We start from the raw sequence: 15,341 nt of genomic DNA, 5'->3' as shown, positions 1-15,341 counted from the left end.
GCAGAAAATGGCTTTTTCCTTTCTTATGTTCTCTCTCTTTCTCTTTCTCCTTCTCTGTCTCTCTCTCCTCTTAACCACGGTATTTTTTTATTTGCTAGTTAACATCTCTTCCCTTGGACACAGAGATACTTGCTGGGTGAGAGCAGGCCCCCACAGACACTGGGGGTCTCACTCTGAGATCCCAAAACTCCCCCCACCTATACCCAGGTCCCTGTAGGATTGCTGAGCAAAGACATGGGAATGGTGACTGAAAACCCACCCCAGGAGGTGGGGAGGCAACTGGAGGCAAGACCACACCTGAGCTGAGGCTCTGAGCCCAAGCCCCCTGTGTGTGCTCCATTATCCCATTGGAAATTACTTACAAAAAAACAAGTTTAAAGATAAAAGAAATCTACACATTCAATGCAATCTCTATCAAAATACCATCAACATTTTTCACAGAGCTGCAACAAGCAATCCTAAAATTTGTATGGAACCAGAAAAGACCCCGATTAGCCAGGGGAATATTGAAAAAGAAAGCCAAAATAGGGGGCATCAAAATGCCTGACTTCAAGCTGTATTGCAAAGCTGTAATCATCAGGACAGCATGTCCAGGTACTGGCCCCAAAACAGACACATAGATCAATGGAACAGAATAGAGACTCCAGGGCTCCTGTGTGGCTCAGTGGGTTGAGCCTCTACCTTCGCTCAGGTCATGATCTCAGGGTCCTGGGATCAAGCCCCTCATCGGGCTCTCTGCTCAGTGGGGAGCCTGCTTCCCTCTCCCCCTCTGCCTGCCTCTCTACCTACTTGTGATCTCTCGCTTTCTGTCAAATCAATAAATAAAATCTTAAAAAAAAAAATAGTGACCCCAGAAATGGACCTCAACGTTATGGTCAACTAATCTTCAACAAAGCAGGAAAGAATATCCAATTGAAAAAAGACAGTCTCTTCAATAAATGCTGCTGGGAAAATCGGACAGCCACGTGCAGAAGAATGAAACTGGACCATTCTCTTACACCATACAAAAAGATGAAATCAAATTGGATGAAGGACCTCAATGTGAGACAGGAACCCATTAAAATCCTAAAGGAGAACACAGCCAGTAACCTCTTTGACCTCGGCCACAACAACTTCTTGCAAGACATGTCTCTAAAGGCCAGGGAAACAAAAGCGAAAATGAACTTTTGGAACTTCATCAAGATAAAAAGCTTCTGGGGGCACCTGGGTGGCTCAGTGGGTTAAGCCGCTGCCTTCGGCTCAGGTCATGATCTCAGGGTCCTGGGATCGAGTCCCACATCGGGCTCTCTGCTCAGCGGAGAGCCTGCTTCCCTTCCTCTCTCTCTGCCTGCCTCTCTGTGGTTTCTCTCTGTTAAATAAATAAAATCTTAAAAAATATATATATATAAAAAGCTTCTGCACAACAAAGGAAATAGTCAACAAAACTAAAAGGCAACCTATGGAATGGGAGAAGATATTTGCAAATGACATATCAGGTAAAGGGCTGATTCCAAGATCTGTAAAGAACTTATCAAATTCAACACCCAAAAAACAAATAATCTGACCAAATAATGGGCAGAAGACATGAAGAGACACTTCTCCAAAGAAGACATACAAATGGCCAACAGACATAGGAAAAAAAGATGCTCCACATAACTTGTCATCAGGGAAATACAAATAAAAACCACAATGAGAGATCACCAGTTAGAGTGGCTAAAATTAATAAGACAGGAAACAACAAATGTTGGAAAGGCTGTGGAGAAGGTGGAACACTTACATTGTTGGTGGGAAAGCAAGCTGGTGCAGCCACTCTGGAAAACAGTATGGAGGGTCCTCAAGAAGTTAAAAATAGAGCTTCCCTACAATCCAGCAATTGTACTACTGGGTATTTGTCCCAAAGATACAGATGTAGTGAAAAGAAGGACCACATGCCCCCGATGTTCCTAGCAGCAATGTCCACAACAGCCAAACTGTGGAAGGAGCCAAGATGTCCTTCAACAGATGAATGGATACAGAAAATGTGGTTCATATATACTGTGGAATATTACTTCAGCCATCAAGAACGGATGAACACCCACCATTTGCATCAACATGGATGGAACTGGAGGGTACTATGCTAAGTGAAATAAGTCAATCGGAGAAAGACAACTATCATATGATAATTGTCTTTCTCTGATTGAGTTATTTCACTTAGCATGATACCCTCCAGTTCCATCCACGTTGTCGCAAATGGCAAGATTTCATTTCTTTTGATGGCTGCATAGTATTCCATTGTGTATATATACCACCTCTTCTTTATCCACTCATCTGTTGATGGATATCTAGGTTCTTTCCATAGTTTGGCTATTGTAGACATTGCTGCTATAAACATTCGGGTGCATGTGCCCCTTTGGAACACTACGTTTGTATCTTTAGGGTAAATACCCAGTAGTGCAATTGCTGGGTCATAGGGTAGTTCTATTTTCAACATTTTGAGGAACCTCCATGCTGTTTTCCAGAGTGGTTGCACCAGCTTGCATTCCCACCAACAGTGGAGGAGGGTTCCCCTTTCTCCGCATCCTCACCAGCATCTGTCATTTCCTGACTTGTTAATTTTAGCCATTCTGATTGGTGTGAGGTGATATCTCATTGTGGTTTTGATTTGTATTTCCCTGATGATGAGGGATGTGGAGCACTTTTTCATGTGTCTGTTGGCCATCTGGATGTCTTCTTTGCAGAAATGTCTGTTCATGTCCTCTGCCCATTTCCTGATTGGATTGTTTGTTCTTTGGGTGTTGAGTTTACTAAGTTCCTTATAGATTTTGGACACTAGCCCTTTATCTGATATATCATTTGCAAATATCTTCTCCCATTCTGTCAGTTGTCTTTTGGTTTTGTTAACTGTTTCCTTTGCTGTGCAAAAGCTTTTGATCTTGATGAAATCCCAATAGTTCATTTTTGCCCTTGTTTCCCTTGCCTTTGCCGATGTTCCTAGGAAGATGTTGCTGCGGCTGAGGTCGAAGAGGTTGCTGCCTGTGTTCTCCTCAAGGATTTTGATGGATTCCTTTCTCACATTGAGGTCCTTCCTCCATTTTGAGTCTATTTTCGTGTGTGGTGTAAGGAAGTGGTCCAATTTCATTTTTCTGCATGTGGCTGTCCAATTTTCCCAGCACCATTTATTGAAGAGGCTGTCTTTTTTCCATTGGACGTTCTTTCCTGCTTTGTCGAAGATTAGTTGACCATAGAGCTGAGGGTCTATTTCTGGGCTCTCTATTCTGTTCCATTGATCTATGCATCTGTTTTTGTGCCAGTACCATGCTGTCTTGATGATGACAGCTTTGTAATAGAGCTTGAAGTCGGGAATTGTGGTGCCACAAACTTTGGCTTTCTTTTTCAACATTCCGTTGGCTATTCGAGGTCTTTTCTGGTTCCATATAAATTTTAGGATTATTTGTTCCATTTCTTTGAAAAAAATGCATGGTATTTTGATAGGGATTGCATTAAATGTGTAGATTGCTTTAGGTAGCATAGACATTTTCACAATATTTATTCTTCCAATCCAGGAGCATGGAACATTTTTCCATTTCTTTGTGTCTTCCTCAATTTCTTTCATGAGTACTTTATAGTTTTCTGCATATAGATTCTTAGCCTCTTTGGTTAGGTTTATTCCTAGGTATCTTATACTTTTGGGTGCAATTGTAAATGGGATTGACTCCTTAATTTCTCTTTCTTCTGTCTTGTTGTTGGTGTACAGAAATGCAACTGATTTCTGTGCATTGATTTTTTTTTATTTTTTCAGCATAACAGTATTCATTGTTTTTGCACAACACCCAGTGCTCCATGCAAAATGTGCCCTCCCTATTACCCACCACCTGTTCCCCAACCTCCCACCCCTGACCCTTCAAAACCCTCAGGTTGTTTTTCAGTCCATAGTCTCTTATGGTTCGCCTCCCCTTCCAATTTTTTTTTTATAAACATATAATGTATTTTTATCCCCAGGTATATCCTGACACTTTACTGAATTCCTGTACAAGTTCTAGCAGTTTTGGAGTGGAGTCTTTTGGGTTTTCCACATATAGTATCATATCATCTGCAAAGAGTGATAGTTTGACTTCTTCTTTGCTGATTTGGATGCCTCTAATTTCTTTTTGTTGTCTGATTGCTGAGGCTAGGACTTCTAGTACTATGTTGAATAGCAGTGGTGATAATGGACATCCGTGCCATGTTCCTGACCTTAGTGGAAAAGCTTTCAGTTTTTCTCCATTGAGAATGATATTTGCTGTGGGTTTTTCATAGATGGCTTTGATAATATTGAGGTATGTGCCCTCTATCCCTACACTTTGAAGAGTTTTGATCAGGAAGGGATGCTGTACTTTGTCAAATGCTTTTTCAGCATCTATTGAGAGTATCATATGGTTCTTGTTCTTTCTTTTATTAATGTGTTGTATCACATTGATTGATTTGTGGATGTTGAACCAACCTTGCAGCCCTGGAATAAATCCCACTTGGTTGTGGTGAATAATCCTTTTCATGTACTGTTGAATCCTATTGGCTAGTATTTTGGTGAGAATTTTTGCATCTGTGTTCATCAAGGATATTGGTCTGTAGTTCCCTTTTTTGGTGGATCCTTGTCTGGTTTTGGGATCAAGGTGATGCTGGCCTCATAAAATGAGTTTGGAAGTTTTCCTTCCATTTCTATTTTTTGGAACAGTTTCAGGAGAATAGGAATGAGTTCTTCTTTAAATGTTTGGTAGAATTCCCCTGGGAAGCCGTCTGGCCCTGGGCTTTTGTTTGTTTGGAGATTTTTGATGACTGTTTCAATCTCCTTACTGGTTATGGGCCTGTTCAGGTTTTCTATTTCTTCCTGGTTCAGTTGTGGTAGTTTATATGTCTCTAGAAATGCATCCATTTCTTCCAGATTCTCAAATTTGTTGGCTTAGAGTTGCTCATAGTATGTTCTTATAATTGTCTGTATTTCTTTGGTGTTAGTTGTGATCTCTCCTCTTTCATTCATGATTTTATTTATTTGGGTCCTTTCTCTTTTCTTTTTGATAAGTCTGGCCAGGGAGTTACCAATCTTATTAATTCTTTCAAAGAACCAACTCCTAGTTTCGTTGATTTGTTCTATTGTTTTTTTGGTTTCTATTTCATTGATTTCTGCTCGATCTTTATGATTTCTCTTCTCCTGCTGGGTTTAGGGTTTCTTTCTTGTTCTTTCTCCAGCTCCTTAAGGTATAGGGTTAGGTTGTGTACTTGAGACCTTTCTTGTTTCTTGAGAAAGGCTTGTACCACTATATATTTTCCTCTCAGGACTGCCTTTGTTGCATCCCACAGATTTTGAACTGTTGTGTTTTCATTATCATTTGTTTCCATGAACTTTTTCAATTCTTTAATTTCCTGGTTGACCCATTCATTCTTTAGAAGGATGCTGTTTAGTCTCCATATACTTGGGTTCTTTCCAGCTTTCCTCTTGTGATCGAGTTCTAGCTTTAGAGCATTGTGGTCTGAAAACATGCAGGGAATGATCCTAATCTTTTGATACCGGTTGAGACCTGATTTAGGACCCAGGACGTGATCTATTCTGGAGAATGTTCCATGTGCACTAGAGAAGAATGTGTATTCTGTTGCTTTTGGATGAAATGTTCTGAATATATCTGTGATGTCCATCTGGGCACTGTGTCATTTAAGGCCTTTATTTCCTTGTTGATCTTTTGCTTGGATGATCTGTCCATTTCAGTGAGGGGAGTGTTAAAGTCCCCTACTATTATTGTATTATTATTGATGTGTTTCTTTGATTTTGTTATTAATTGGTTTATATAGTTGGATGCTCCCACGTTAGGGGCATAGATATTTAAAATGGTTAGATCTTCTTGTTGGACAGACCCTTTGAGTATGATATAGTGTCCTTCCTCATCTCTTATTATAATCTTTGACTTAAAATCTAATTGATCTGATATAAGGATTGCCACCCGAGCTTTCTTCTGATGCCCATTAGCATCATAAATTGTTTTCCATGCCCTCACTTTAAATCTGGAGGTGTCTTTGGGTCTAAAATGAGTTTCTCGTAGGCAACATGTAGATGGGTTTTGTTTTTTTATCCATTCTGATACCCTGTGTCTTTTGATTGGGGCATTTAGCCCATTAACATTCAGGGTAACTATTGAGAGATATGAATTTAGTGCCATTATATTGCCTGTAAGGTGACTGTTACTGTATATTGTCTCGTACCATTCTGATCTACTACTTTCAGGCTCTCTCTTTGCTTAGAGGACCCCTTTCAATATTTCCTGTAGAGCTGGTTTGGTGTTTGCAAATTCTTTCAGTTTTTGTTTGTCCTGGAAGCTTTTTATCTTTCCTTCTATTTTCAATGATAGCCTAGCTGGATATAGTATTCTTGGCTGCATGTTTTTCTCGTTTAGTGCTCTGAATATATCATGCCAGCTCTTTCTGGCTTGCCAGGTCTCTGTGGATAAGTCTGCTGCCAGTCTAATATTTTTACCATTGTATGTTACAGACTTCTTTCCCCGGGCTGCTTTCAGGATTTTCTCTTTGTCACTAAGACTTGTAATTTTTACTATTAGGTGAGGGGGTGTGGACCTATTCTTGTTGATTTTGAGGGGGGTTCTCTGCGCCTCCTGGATTTTGATGCTTGTTCCCTTTGCCATATTAGGGAAATTCTCTCCAATAATTCTCTCCAATAGACCTTCTGCTCCCCTCTCTCTTTCTTCTTCTTCTGGAATCCCAATTATTCTAATGTTGTTTCATCTTACAGTGTCACTTATCTCTCGAATTCTCCCCTCGTGGTCCAGTAGCTGTTTGTCCCTCTTTTGCTCAGCTTCTTTATTCTCTGTCATTTGGTCTTCTATATCACTAATTCTTTCTTCTGCCTCATTTATCCTAGCAGTGAGAGCCTCCATTTTTTTATTGCATCTCATTAATAGCTTTTTTATTTCAACTTGGTTAGATTTTAGTTCTTTTATTTCTCCAGAAAGGGCTTTTATATCTCCAGAGAGGGTTTCTCTAATATCTTCCATGCCTTTTTCGAGCCCGGCTAGAACCTTCAGAATCGTCATTCTGAACTCTAGATCTGACATATTACCAATGTCTGTATTGATTAGGTCCCTAGCCTTCAGTACTGCCTCTTGTTCTTTTTTTTTTTTTTTTGGTGATGAATTTTTCCACCTTGTCATTTTGTCCAGATAAGAGTATATGAAGGAGCAAGTAAAAACTAAACGGGTGGCAAAGACCCCAGAAAAATGCGCTTTAACCAAGTCAGAAGAGACCCCAAATCATGGGGGGGGGGAAGAAAGGGGATAAAAGGAGGTTCAGAAAAAAAATTAAAAAAAGAAAACAAATAAAGAAAAAATATAAAAACGAAAAAAATAAATATTAGATAACCTAGTTAAAAAACATTAAAAAAGAAAAGGGTAAAAGTTTTAAAAAATTTAGCAGAAGAAGAAAAAAGAAAGAAAGAAAAATTGAAAAAAAAAATTAAATTAACCGCAAGACTAAAGAATCATGGGGAGAAAGCTATGAGTTCCGTGCTTTGCTTTCTCCTCCTCTGGAATTCCGCTGCTGTCCTAGGTATTGAACCTGCTTTCCTTGGTAGATGAACTTTGTCCTGGCTGGATTTTTTGTGATTTTTCTGGGGGAGGGCCCTGTTGTAGTGACTCTCAAGTGTCTTGACCCAAGGCGGAATTGCACTGCCCTAACCGGAGGCGGACTAAGTAATCCACTCAGTTTCGCTTTCACGAGCTTTTGTTCCCTGAAAACTTTCCGTAGAGTTCCGGAGGACGGGAATGAATATGGCGGCCTCCCAGTCTCCGGCCCAGAGGAGCCGAGAGCCCGGGGCCCCACTCCTCAGTGCACCCCCAGAGAACAGTGCCCAATCACTCCCGTATCCCTGGCTTCTGGCTGCGCTCCGAGCTCACCCAGCCTGCGACCGGTTCAAGGTAACCCCGAGCTGAGAGCTCAGTCCTCGGCTCTGTCTCTGTAGCCGGCTTCCCCGTTCTAATACCTGTGAGCTCTGTGACACTCTGACATCCCCAATCCTTCTGTGACCCTGCGGGACCTGGGGCCACACTGACACCGTGTGGGCTTCACCCTGGTTTAGCCTCTGGAGCAGTGTCCCTCAGTGGAACAGACTTTTAAAAGTCCTGATTTTGTGCTCTGTTGCTCCACCGCTTGCCGGGAGCCGGCCCCTCCCCCCGCGGTCTATCTTCCTGTCGTTTTGGATTCACTTCTCCGCCAGTCCTACCTTTCAGAAAGTGGTTGATTTTCTGTTTCTAGAATTGCTGTTCTTCTTCTCTTTAATCTCCCATTGGATTTGTAGGTGTTTGCAATGTTTAGATAAGCTATCGAGCTGACTCCTGCTACCTGATGTAGTCTCAGCCTGCTACTTCTCCGCCATCTTGACTCCTCCCCCTCTCTGTCTCTTTTTTAAAAAAAATTTTGTTTCTTTAATCTATTTCCAGTTTTTCCTCTTAGAAGTTCTCAAACCGGTATGAACTCTTTCTTCCCAGGTACCTCCAGGTCATCAGTAACTCGATGTAAACCAGGAGCCAACTGCCCCAGTTCCCACAGTGGCATCAGCAGACAACTGTCCCCACTTTCTGTCACTGAAGATTCTTCTGCTCCTATTCTTGAACTTCAGAGCCGAGGATCCTCCGGAGTTTGTGGACACAGAGTCGAAAGGCCAAAGAGATCAGGTACCCTGGTGACCTCCTCTTAAATAACCGTACGTCTAGGTAATCTTCTAACCAGCCATGAAAGATGGTACCATTGGCCCAGAACACAGAGACGTTACATGGACTCTCAGGGGTGGGAGTGGGAAGGCTTATCAAGTGGAAGAAGGAAGAAGGGAAATGTATAGATAGGATCTATTGGTGGTGTAGAGTATAGCAGAGAAACCGGATACCAGAGAGGGTTGTTGAAGGGCTTAACACATGATTAAATAGTGACATCCAATTAAGTTTATGAGGTGACTAGTTTTCTCATCTTGAAGATGTCAAACTATTGCATCTTTGATCTCAACCCTGGGATGCAGTAATAGCGCTCTCCCTCTCTGAGATTAAAAAGAGCAGTAAAATCCCAGACTCTGTTTTTGTGCTTGTCACGACTGGCAGTCCTTGGAACCCTTCTAGTTTTCCCAGTTTTACGTCTTCTTCGGGACACTGCACTGCCTCCCTGATCAGCATTTACTGGTCAATCAAGACCTCTAGCCTTTCCTCACATCTGCTTGACCACACCCACCAACTCCCAGGTTACTCAGATTACTAGAATTGCTAGATAAATCTGATAGCAGATCCAGGGATTTCCTGGCAAATTTATCATTTTCCGATGTAGCTGAGTCCACTAGGCTGCTGCCCATTCTGTCCTTCGTGGTGGTGGACATCTCATTGCCTTTTCTAGAGAATGTGCTCAAGTTCCCAGTCTGCTCACTTCCTCTTATCATGTGACTGCCCTTCCACTTCTGAAAATAGTGAAACAATCAACAATCCTGTGCCAACAGATGCTTTCCTCTGTGCCGCGATGTCTCTGTTCTTTGGCAATTGGCAAACTGACAAATCTGTTGCTTGCCAATTACCATATTTTAGGGCCACCTTTAACATGCATGTTTCTACCTTTCCAATGTGCACTCCTTTTACCACATCCATGATCATCTCCTCTCCATCTCTGCCACCTGCATTTTCAGTGTCTCCTTCCACTCATTCCTTTGGTTTCGTCAATAACATATTAAATATCTTGCATCCTTAATAACAATAACAAAACAGCGAAACAACAAAAGACTCCATCCAAAATAAATGGGTAGTTGAAAATAAAACAGAACTTTGAGAAAAGAATGGAATTCAGGGCGTTTAGTATGGATGGGGAACAGTCAACAAAGGTATACAAGAAACAGAAAAGCCTCTTCTAGGGATCTCCGAATTTGAGAAGAGGTTTGTTTTTTTTTTAATATAAGAAAAGGTTTTTCAAAAAGTGACAGTATTTTAAAATAGTATCTCAGCAGCTACTGACCCCAAGGCTGAGGTTCTTTTTAAAAATGAAGAAAATGACATCTTAAGTCTTCAGAAAGTTTTAATTGGCTTTAATAAGTTGCAGTAATATTCCTATTATCCCAGTTATCTGAAGAATAGAATGTTCCAGTTAATTAAATATACTGGTTAATAAAGACTTGCTCTATCTATTATAGGCAGACTACAAATTTTAAAATCTATACCATTAAAGATCACACAGGACATAATTTCCTTTGTGCGATGATTCACAAAGCACTTGGGGGGATTCCAGGGCACTGAAGAAAAAAGAGAAAAGGAGAATGATCTGAAGAGCAGTTCACCATGCTTTCATGAATGTAATGTACTTAACCTCAAAACGAATCCCATGAGTCAGGTATTATCACTAACAAAGAAGCTAAGACTGGAATCAAACATGAGCTCAGGGCCATACAATGGTTGTACTCAGGCTTCCAAATTCCAGTGGCCTCTACCATTAATGACTCTAACCAAGTTTCATGGTAATGGGTGGAATTCCTGGTATCTCAGTTTTAACGGTCCATACAAAACCATACATCTAAGCGGGACTACAGAGAATTTAAAACCACCAGAAAAATAAAAGAATTCTGGAGACCCAGTCTTTCTATGATATTGATAGATGGTGAAATTAAAGAATTGGCAACAATTAAATCTAGCTAGCAGAAGAATGGGTCTATGCTATGGGGGGATCTAGGTGACTACTGGTGGCATCAAGAGCACTGTCCATGGTACAATGGTGGCACCAAGCAGTCTATGAAGAGAGCGACAGCAAAGGCAGATATCAATTTAATGGGATACTGATAACCTTTGTAGAATCACTCCTCCTTGGTGAGATGGTCCCTGAGAATAATGTAATCTGAAGAGTCCACCTTTCTCTTAGGCATCCCTCCTCTTCAGCCTCATGCCAGGCTACCATTCCTGTCAGGAAAGAGAATTTTTTCTCCAGACCATTTCTGAAATTTCCAGGGGTTGAATGAAGAGCTCAGGCCTGAAACCTAGACAGAATGAGTATTCATAATAAAAGGATTTGGACCCTAGAGTCATATCAACGTAGGTTCAACCTTGGACAACTTTTAACACAAGTCTCCGTTTCTTCATCTGTAAAATGGGAGTGATAATACCTACTTTACTGGGTAGGTTAATGTTTCCTTCCCAGACTCTCAGGACAAGAGTCTCTTATTCCACCCTCTCACTCATTTTATATTTTCCCCCTCTGCTCTCTGCATAAGCCACATGGTTATAGAGAGGATTTGCAGGACCGTTATCAAGAGCAGGAATTTTCTATACATAGTAAAGGGAGCTAGCTGGTTCTCACACTTCCAGACTCATGTCAATGTTACTACATCATGGAAGTTTCTCCCAATCATTTCCCTCCCCATCACTTAACCAGTGCCTCTCTTCTGCTTCCAGATGGCCTTGTATCTGCCATTGTTGGCCCTAACACACTATTTTGAATGTGTTTTCTGTTTACCACTGGGCCATGAGCTCAGGTCTTTCATCTTTGAACCCTTAGGACCCAAATAGCTAACTAGCTCCTGGTGATCTCTATAAGATTTTGCTGAACACATAAATAAAAGAAGACCAGTTTTCATCTTCTAGAGACCTAGACCCTGAGAATCCAGTACCGTTCAGAAGACTTTGAAGTCATACAGTAATTGCTGTGTTTGTCATTGCTCGGTTTATATTCCCCAATTCAGAATTCACCCTCAAATCTTGCTACTCCCTTCCCAAATGATTATATTAGAAAGCATTACCTGGGTGAAAGTTTTTACCCCAGGGGGGCTGTCATACCTGGCTTATTAAGCAATGGGACCACATTTAGCGGGAGAGAGAGTAGGTTCTGGAGAGAGAAAGTAAGAAACCCATCCACTACCACTTACAATCTGCAGCCTATACCACTTTCTTTACTCCTAGGACAAACGCTGTGCTCAAAGGAGGTGCTTGGAGACGGGAGAGAACTTGCAGACAATTCTGTCTCCCTTCCCTTGGTATTCTAATACCTAGGATCTCAGTTTGGGGACTCAGTGACTTCTCCCTTTTAACCTCCTGACAAGTGCATAAATTTATTGTGTTGAATTTGTTTCTCTATCAAGAAAGAAGGCCTTTATGATTGTCACTTTTAGAGAATTTTGACTATTTTAATGGAAAAAAATGCTACTAAATTTTCTTAGTAAATGTAAAAATACAAAGCAGAACTCATTGTGCTCCCAGAAATACATTAAACTGTAACTTGTTCCAAGGTGGGAAATGACTTTGTGTAATCAGGATTTGCCCTGTTCTTGGGACACAGTGCTTTTCAATTTAATAGTCAGCTTTGCTGCAGTTTCAGGGGGAAAAAAAACCACCTTGGTAGAGTATAACAACAAATACTTATTTCTCATTTACTTTTCATGTCAGCGGATACAGGGCTGCCTTGGCTGGGCTCTGCTCATTCTCCCACAGAGACTAAAAGGGCAGCTCCTATTTGGATTTTTCTATTCTAATGACAGAGAAGACGAACAAGAGAGGTTAATGGGACCTTGTGTGATCTTAAAGTTCTCCTGGGAGGCAGCCTACTTCACATCTCTCTGTTCATGTTTGATTAGACCAAGCAGGTCATGTGGCCAAGTCGAAGTCTTTGGAGCTGAGATATGTAATGCTTTCATGAAGAAGTGGTTAGAGTACTGGAAGGACAGCACAGCATCCACCAAGTTCATGGGCATTGTCATGGCCTTAACAACGGATGGGGGGTCAAGATCCGTACTGTACCTTACAGAGCAAAGATTCCTGAGAGAAAGGGAGCCAGAGTTAATCTCTTTAAATGATCGTAAAAAAAGCAAAACCCTGATGATTCTACTGTCTGCCTCTTTGGTTGCTGTCCTATAACCTGATTTCCACACATCTGTATTCCTCTCCTGTTCTCAGGGGATGATGGAACACAGACTCATCCTGAGAATAGCAGCCAAGAAAACAGAATCAAGGCTCGCTGCCGGTCTTGCACGTCCATGGTTCTGAAGGCCGTCTGGGGACTCTTGATCATCTTGTCAGTGTCATCATCTTGGGTTGGAACCACACAGATTGTAAAAATTACTTACAAGAACTTCTACTGTCCATTTTTCATGACTTGGTTTTCAACAAACTGGAACATTATGTTTTTTCCAGTCTATTATTCCGGTCATCTGGCCACCGCTCAAGAAAAACAATCTCCGATGAAAAAGTTCAGGTAGGTTTCATGTTAAAGGGCCAGTGCAAGATGTTTTAAAATAATTTTACGAAACTGCATAATTTCTTCTCTGTGGCGTGATGAACTGAGTTGACTAGGAGAGTGTGGAAAGCCAGGATCTAAGGTTGGTAATGAATACAGGAACACTAAGAAAGAGAATCAGCCCCCCCAAAAATGACTGAATGTCTGCCACGTGCCAGGCACTGTGCTGGTGCTTTTGTAGATCTTAATTCATCATCACTGGTGGTAACGTGTATCTTTTAAGGCAGTGTTATTATTCCCATGTTAACACAAAAGGAAACAAGTTTAGAAAAGTTGAATGACTTGTCCAAGGTCACACAGGTCTAAATAACAGGATCCAGATTTAAATCCAGAATTATCCCTGAAAGTCATTCTTTTAAGGAATACCCCAGTGGCTCAAGCCCAGAAAAGAACATGTCTTCATAAGATTAATTGTTATAAAAATATTTGCTTAATATTCGGGACACTGTGGTGCCTAAGCAGATAAAATGATCTGGTTTCACAAAAAAGGAAGTTTGGCCCTAATGGTTTAAAGATTATTATTATTTTTTTTTTTTTTGACCAGGGAGGGGGGTGGGGTGGTGGGCAGAGGGAGAGGGAATTTCAAGCAGACTCCCTACTGAGTGGAGAGTCTGACTCAAGGAGCCTGACACAGAGCTCGATCTTATGACCTGAGACCATGATCTCAGCCAAAACCAAGAGTTGATGCTCCACCAACTGAGCCACCCAGGCAGGCCAGCCCTGAAGTTTAGAAGATGCTGTTCTTTGCTGGTTGGGAGCACATGGGACTTTCACTATTGGTTCACCAGCTATGAACTTGGTAGTGCCACGGTTCTAGTAGTTGTTCTGTGCTCAACTTGGCTTCTGCAGCCCCATCTTGGAGAACTCAGGAAGCTGGCAGGACCAGTCTTGCCCCAGCACTCGATGAAGGCAAAAAGCAGCATTTGGGTCAAAGAACCTTCGCTGACAGACAGCTTCTCGAAGAGGAAAGGCCTAGAGGGAAGGAATAACTTCCAGGACAGTCACTCTAATCATGGAAACAAAACAGTAGTCAAGACCTCAGTGGATGGCAGTGGGGGAGGGACAGTTCTCTACACCCGCTTACTGTTCCTTGGCAGAATGACAACAAACTCATCTTGGAGAAGCCAAAATCACCTTTCTTTCTTGCCCCGTATTTCCTGAAAAGAAGTGCATTAACAGACGATTCTTAAAAACTTAACAAACTGCAAAGGGTGTATCTTCAACTTCCACTTTCTATCACCACTTAGAAGCATCCAGAAATATTAAAATCACACTGTGTGCTGATTTTCCACAGTATCCATGACTATTCAATTAAAATTAAGCAAAACCTATATAAAAGTAATAAAGGTTTTCTGGTTTGGAGGCAGAAATAAGACTTACACCTGTTTGTGATTGCTAAGGGTACTTTGTATTTGATTCCCATCAAATAGACATGATGTTGGGACACAAGGTCTTTTTTAATAACAATATTTCATAAGCAATTTCAGGGAACAAGAGTATCAAACTAAAATTCTCCCTATTTGAAAATGGCTTATCCATAGCATGTATATTCTACTCCAATGCTCCTGTGGTTTAGATACACATGCTGATAAAAACAAGAGTTTAGTATGGGAGGTTGTACCTCAGAACACCTGAAAGCATGCCAAGTTGGCTTTATTAAGATACATTTATATAGATAAATAAACATTTATCTATTATATTATAAATATAATATTTATATTATAAATTATTATAAATAAACATTTACAAGAGGTTGCTGCTGACAGAAATATTGTTTCAGTAATCAACTTCATCTCCATCACCTCTCTTATGTCTGACTAACTCCGAATTTATCGAAACCTGTGATTGGACAAGACACCTCCACCTGTGAGTGAAAGTAGGTTGACGTTGGCCATGTCCGAAACCAAATCAAAGAGCTGTTATTGTCAAGCAGAAAACATGGTCTTTGAAAGGATTATTCTCCAGAGGCCCCCTCCATAGGAGAGATAAACATTGCCAGAAAATTCTGAGATCCTTCATCTCGTTTTCCTTGTAGACTCATTAACACCATCTGCCAAGAAAGCATTTCCCGGAGCTCTCACGGCAGAACAAGGGGGAGAAGAGAGTAT

At 41.1% G+C, this 15,341-nt stretch overlaps 1 protein-coding gene across 4 annotated transcripts in view; it reads left to right on the top strand.

Annotated features, from left to right (window-relative positions):
• Nucleotides 1-15,341, top strand: part of SLC35F4 (solute carrier family 35 member F4) — a 239,394-nt gene that overhangs the window by 203,894 nt on the left and 20,159 nt on the right. For 2 of the 4 annotated variants that reach the window (XM_046007315.1, XM_046007316.1), the window contains exons 2-3: nucleotides 8,481-8,666; nucleotides 12,894-13,191. The exons of 1 other annotated variant lie outside the window; for it this stretch is intronic. In XM_046007315.1, the coding sequence (XP_045863271.1) occupies nucleotides 8,481-8,666; nucleotides 12,894-13,191 (484 nt within the window). Of the gene's footprint in view, nucleotides 1-8,480; nucleotides 8,706-12,893; nucleotides 13,192-15,341 lie in introns of those variants that run through there. One more of the 4 variants, XM_046007317.1, reaches the window with a different exon arrangement.

The sequence above is a fragment of the Meles meles genome, chromosome 6, assembly GCF_922984935.1.
Source record: "Meles meles chromosome 6, mMelMel3.1 paternal haplotype, whole genome shotgun sequence".
Lineage (NCBI taxonomy): Eukaryota > Metazoa > Chordata > Mammalia > Carnivora > Mustelidae > Meles > Meles meles.
Note: the sequence above shows the minus strand (reverse complement) of the source record. Positions and strands in the feature narration are given on the sequence as shown.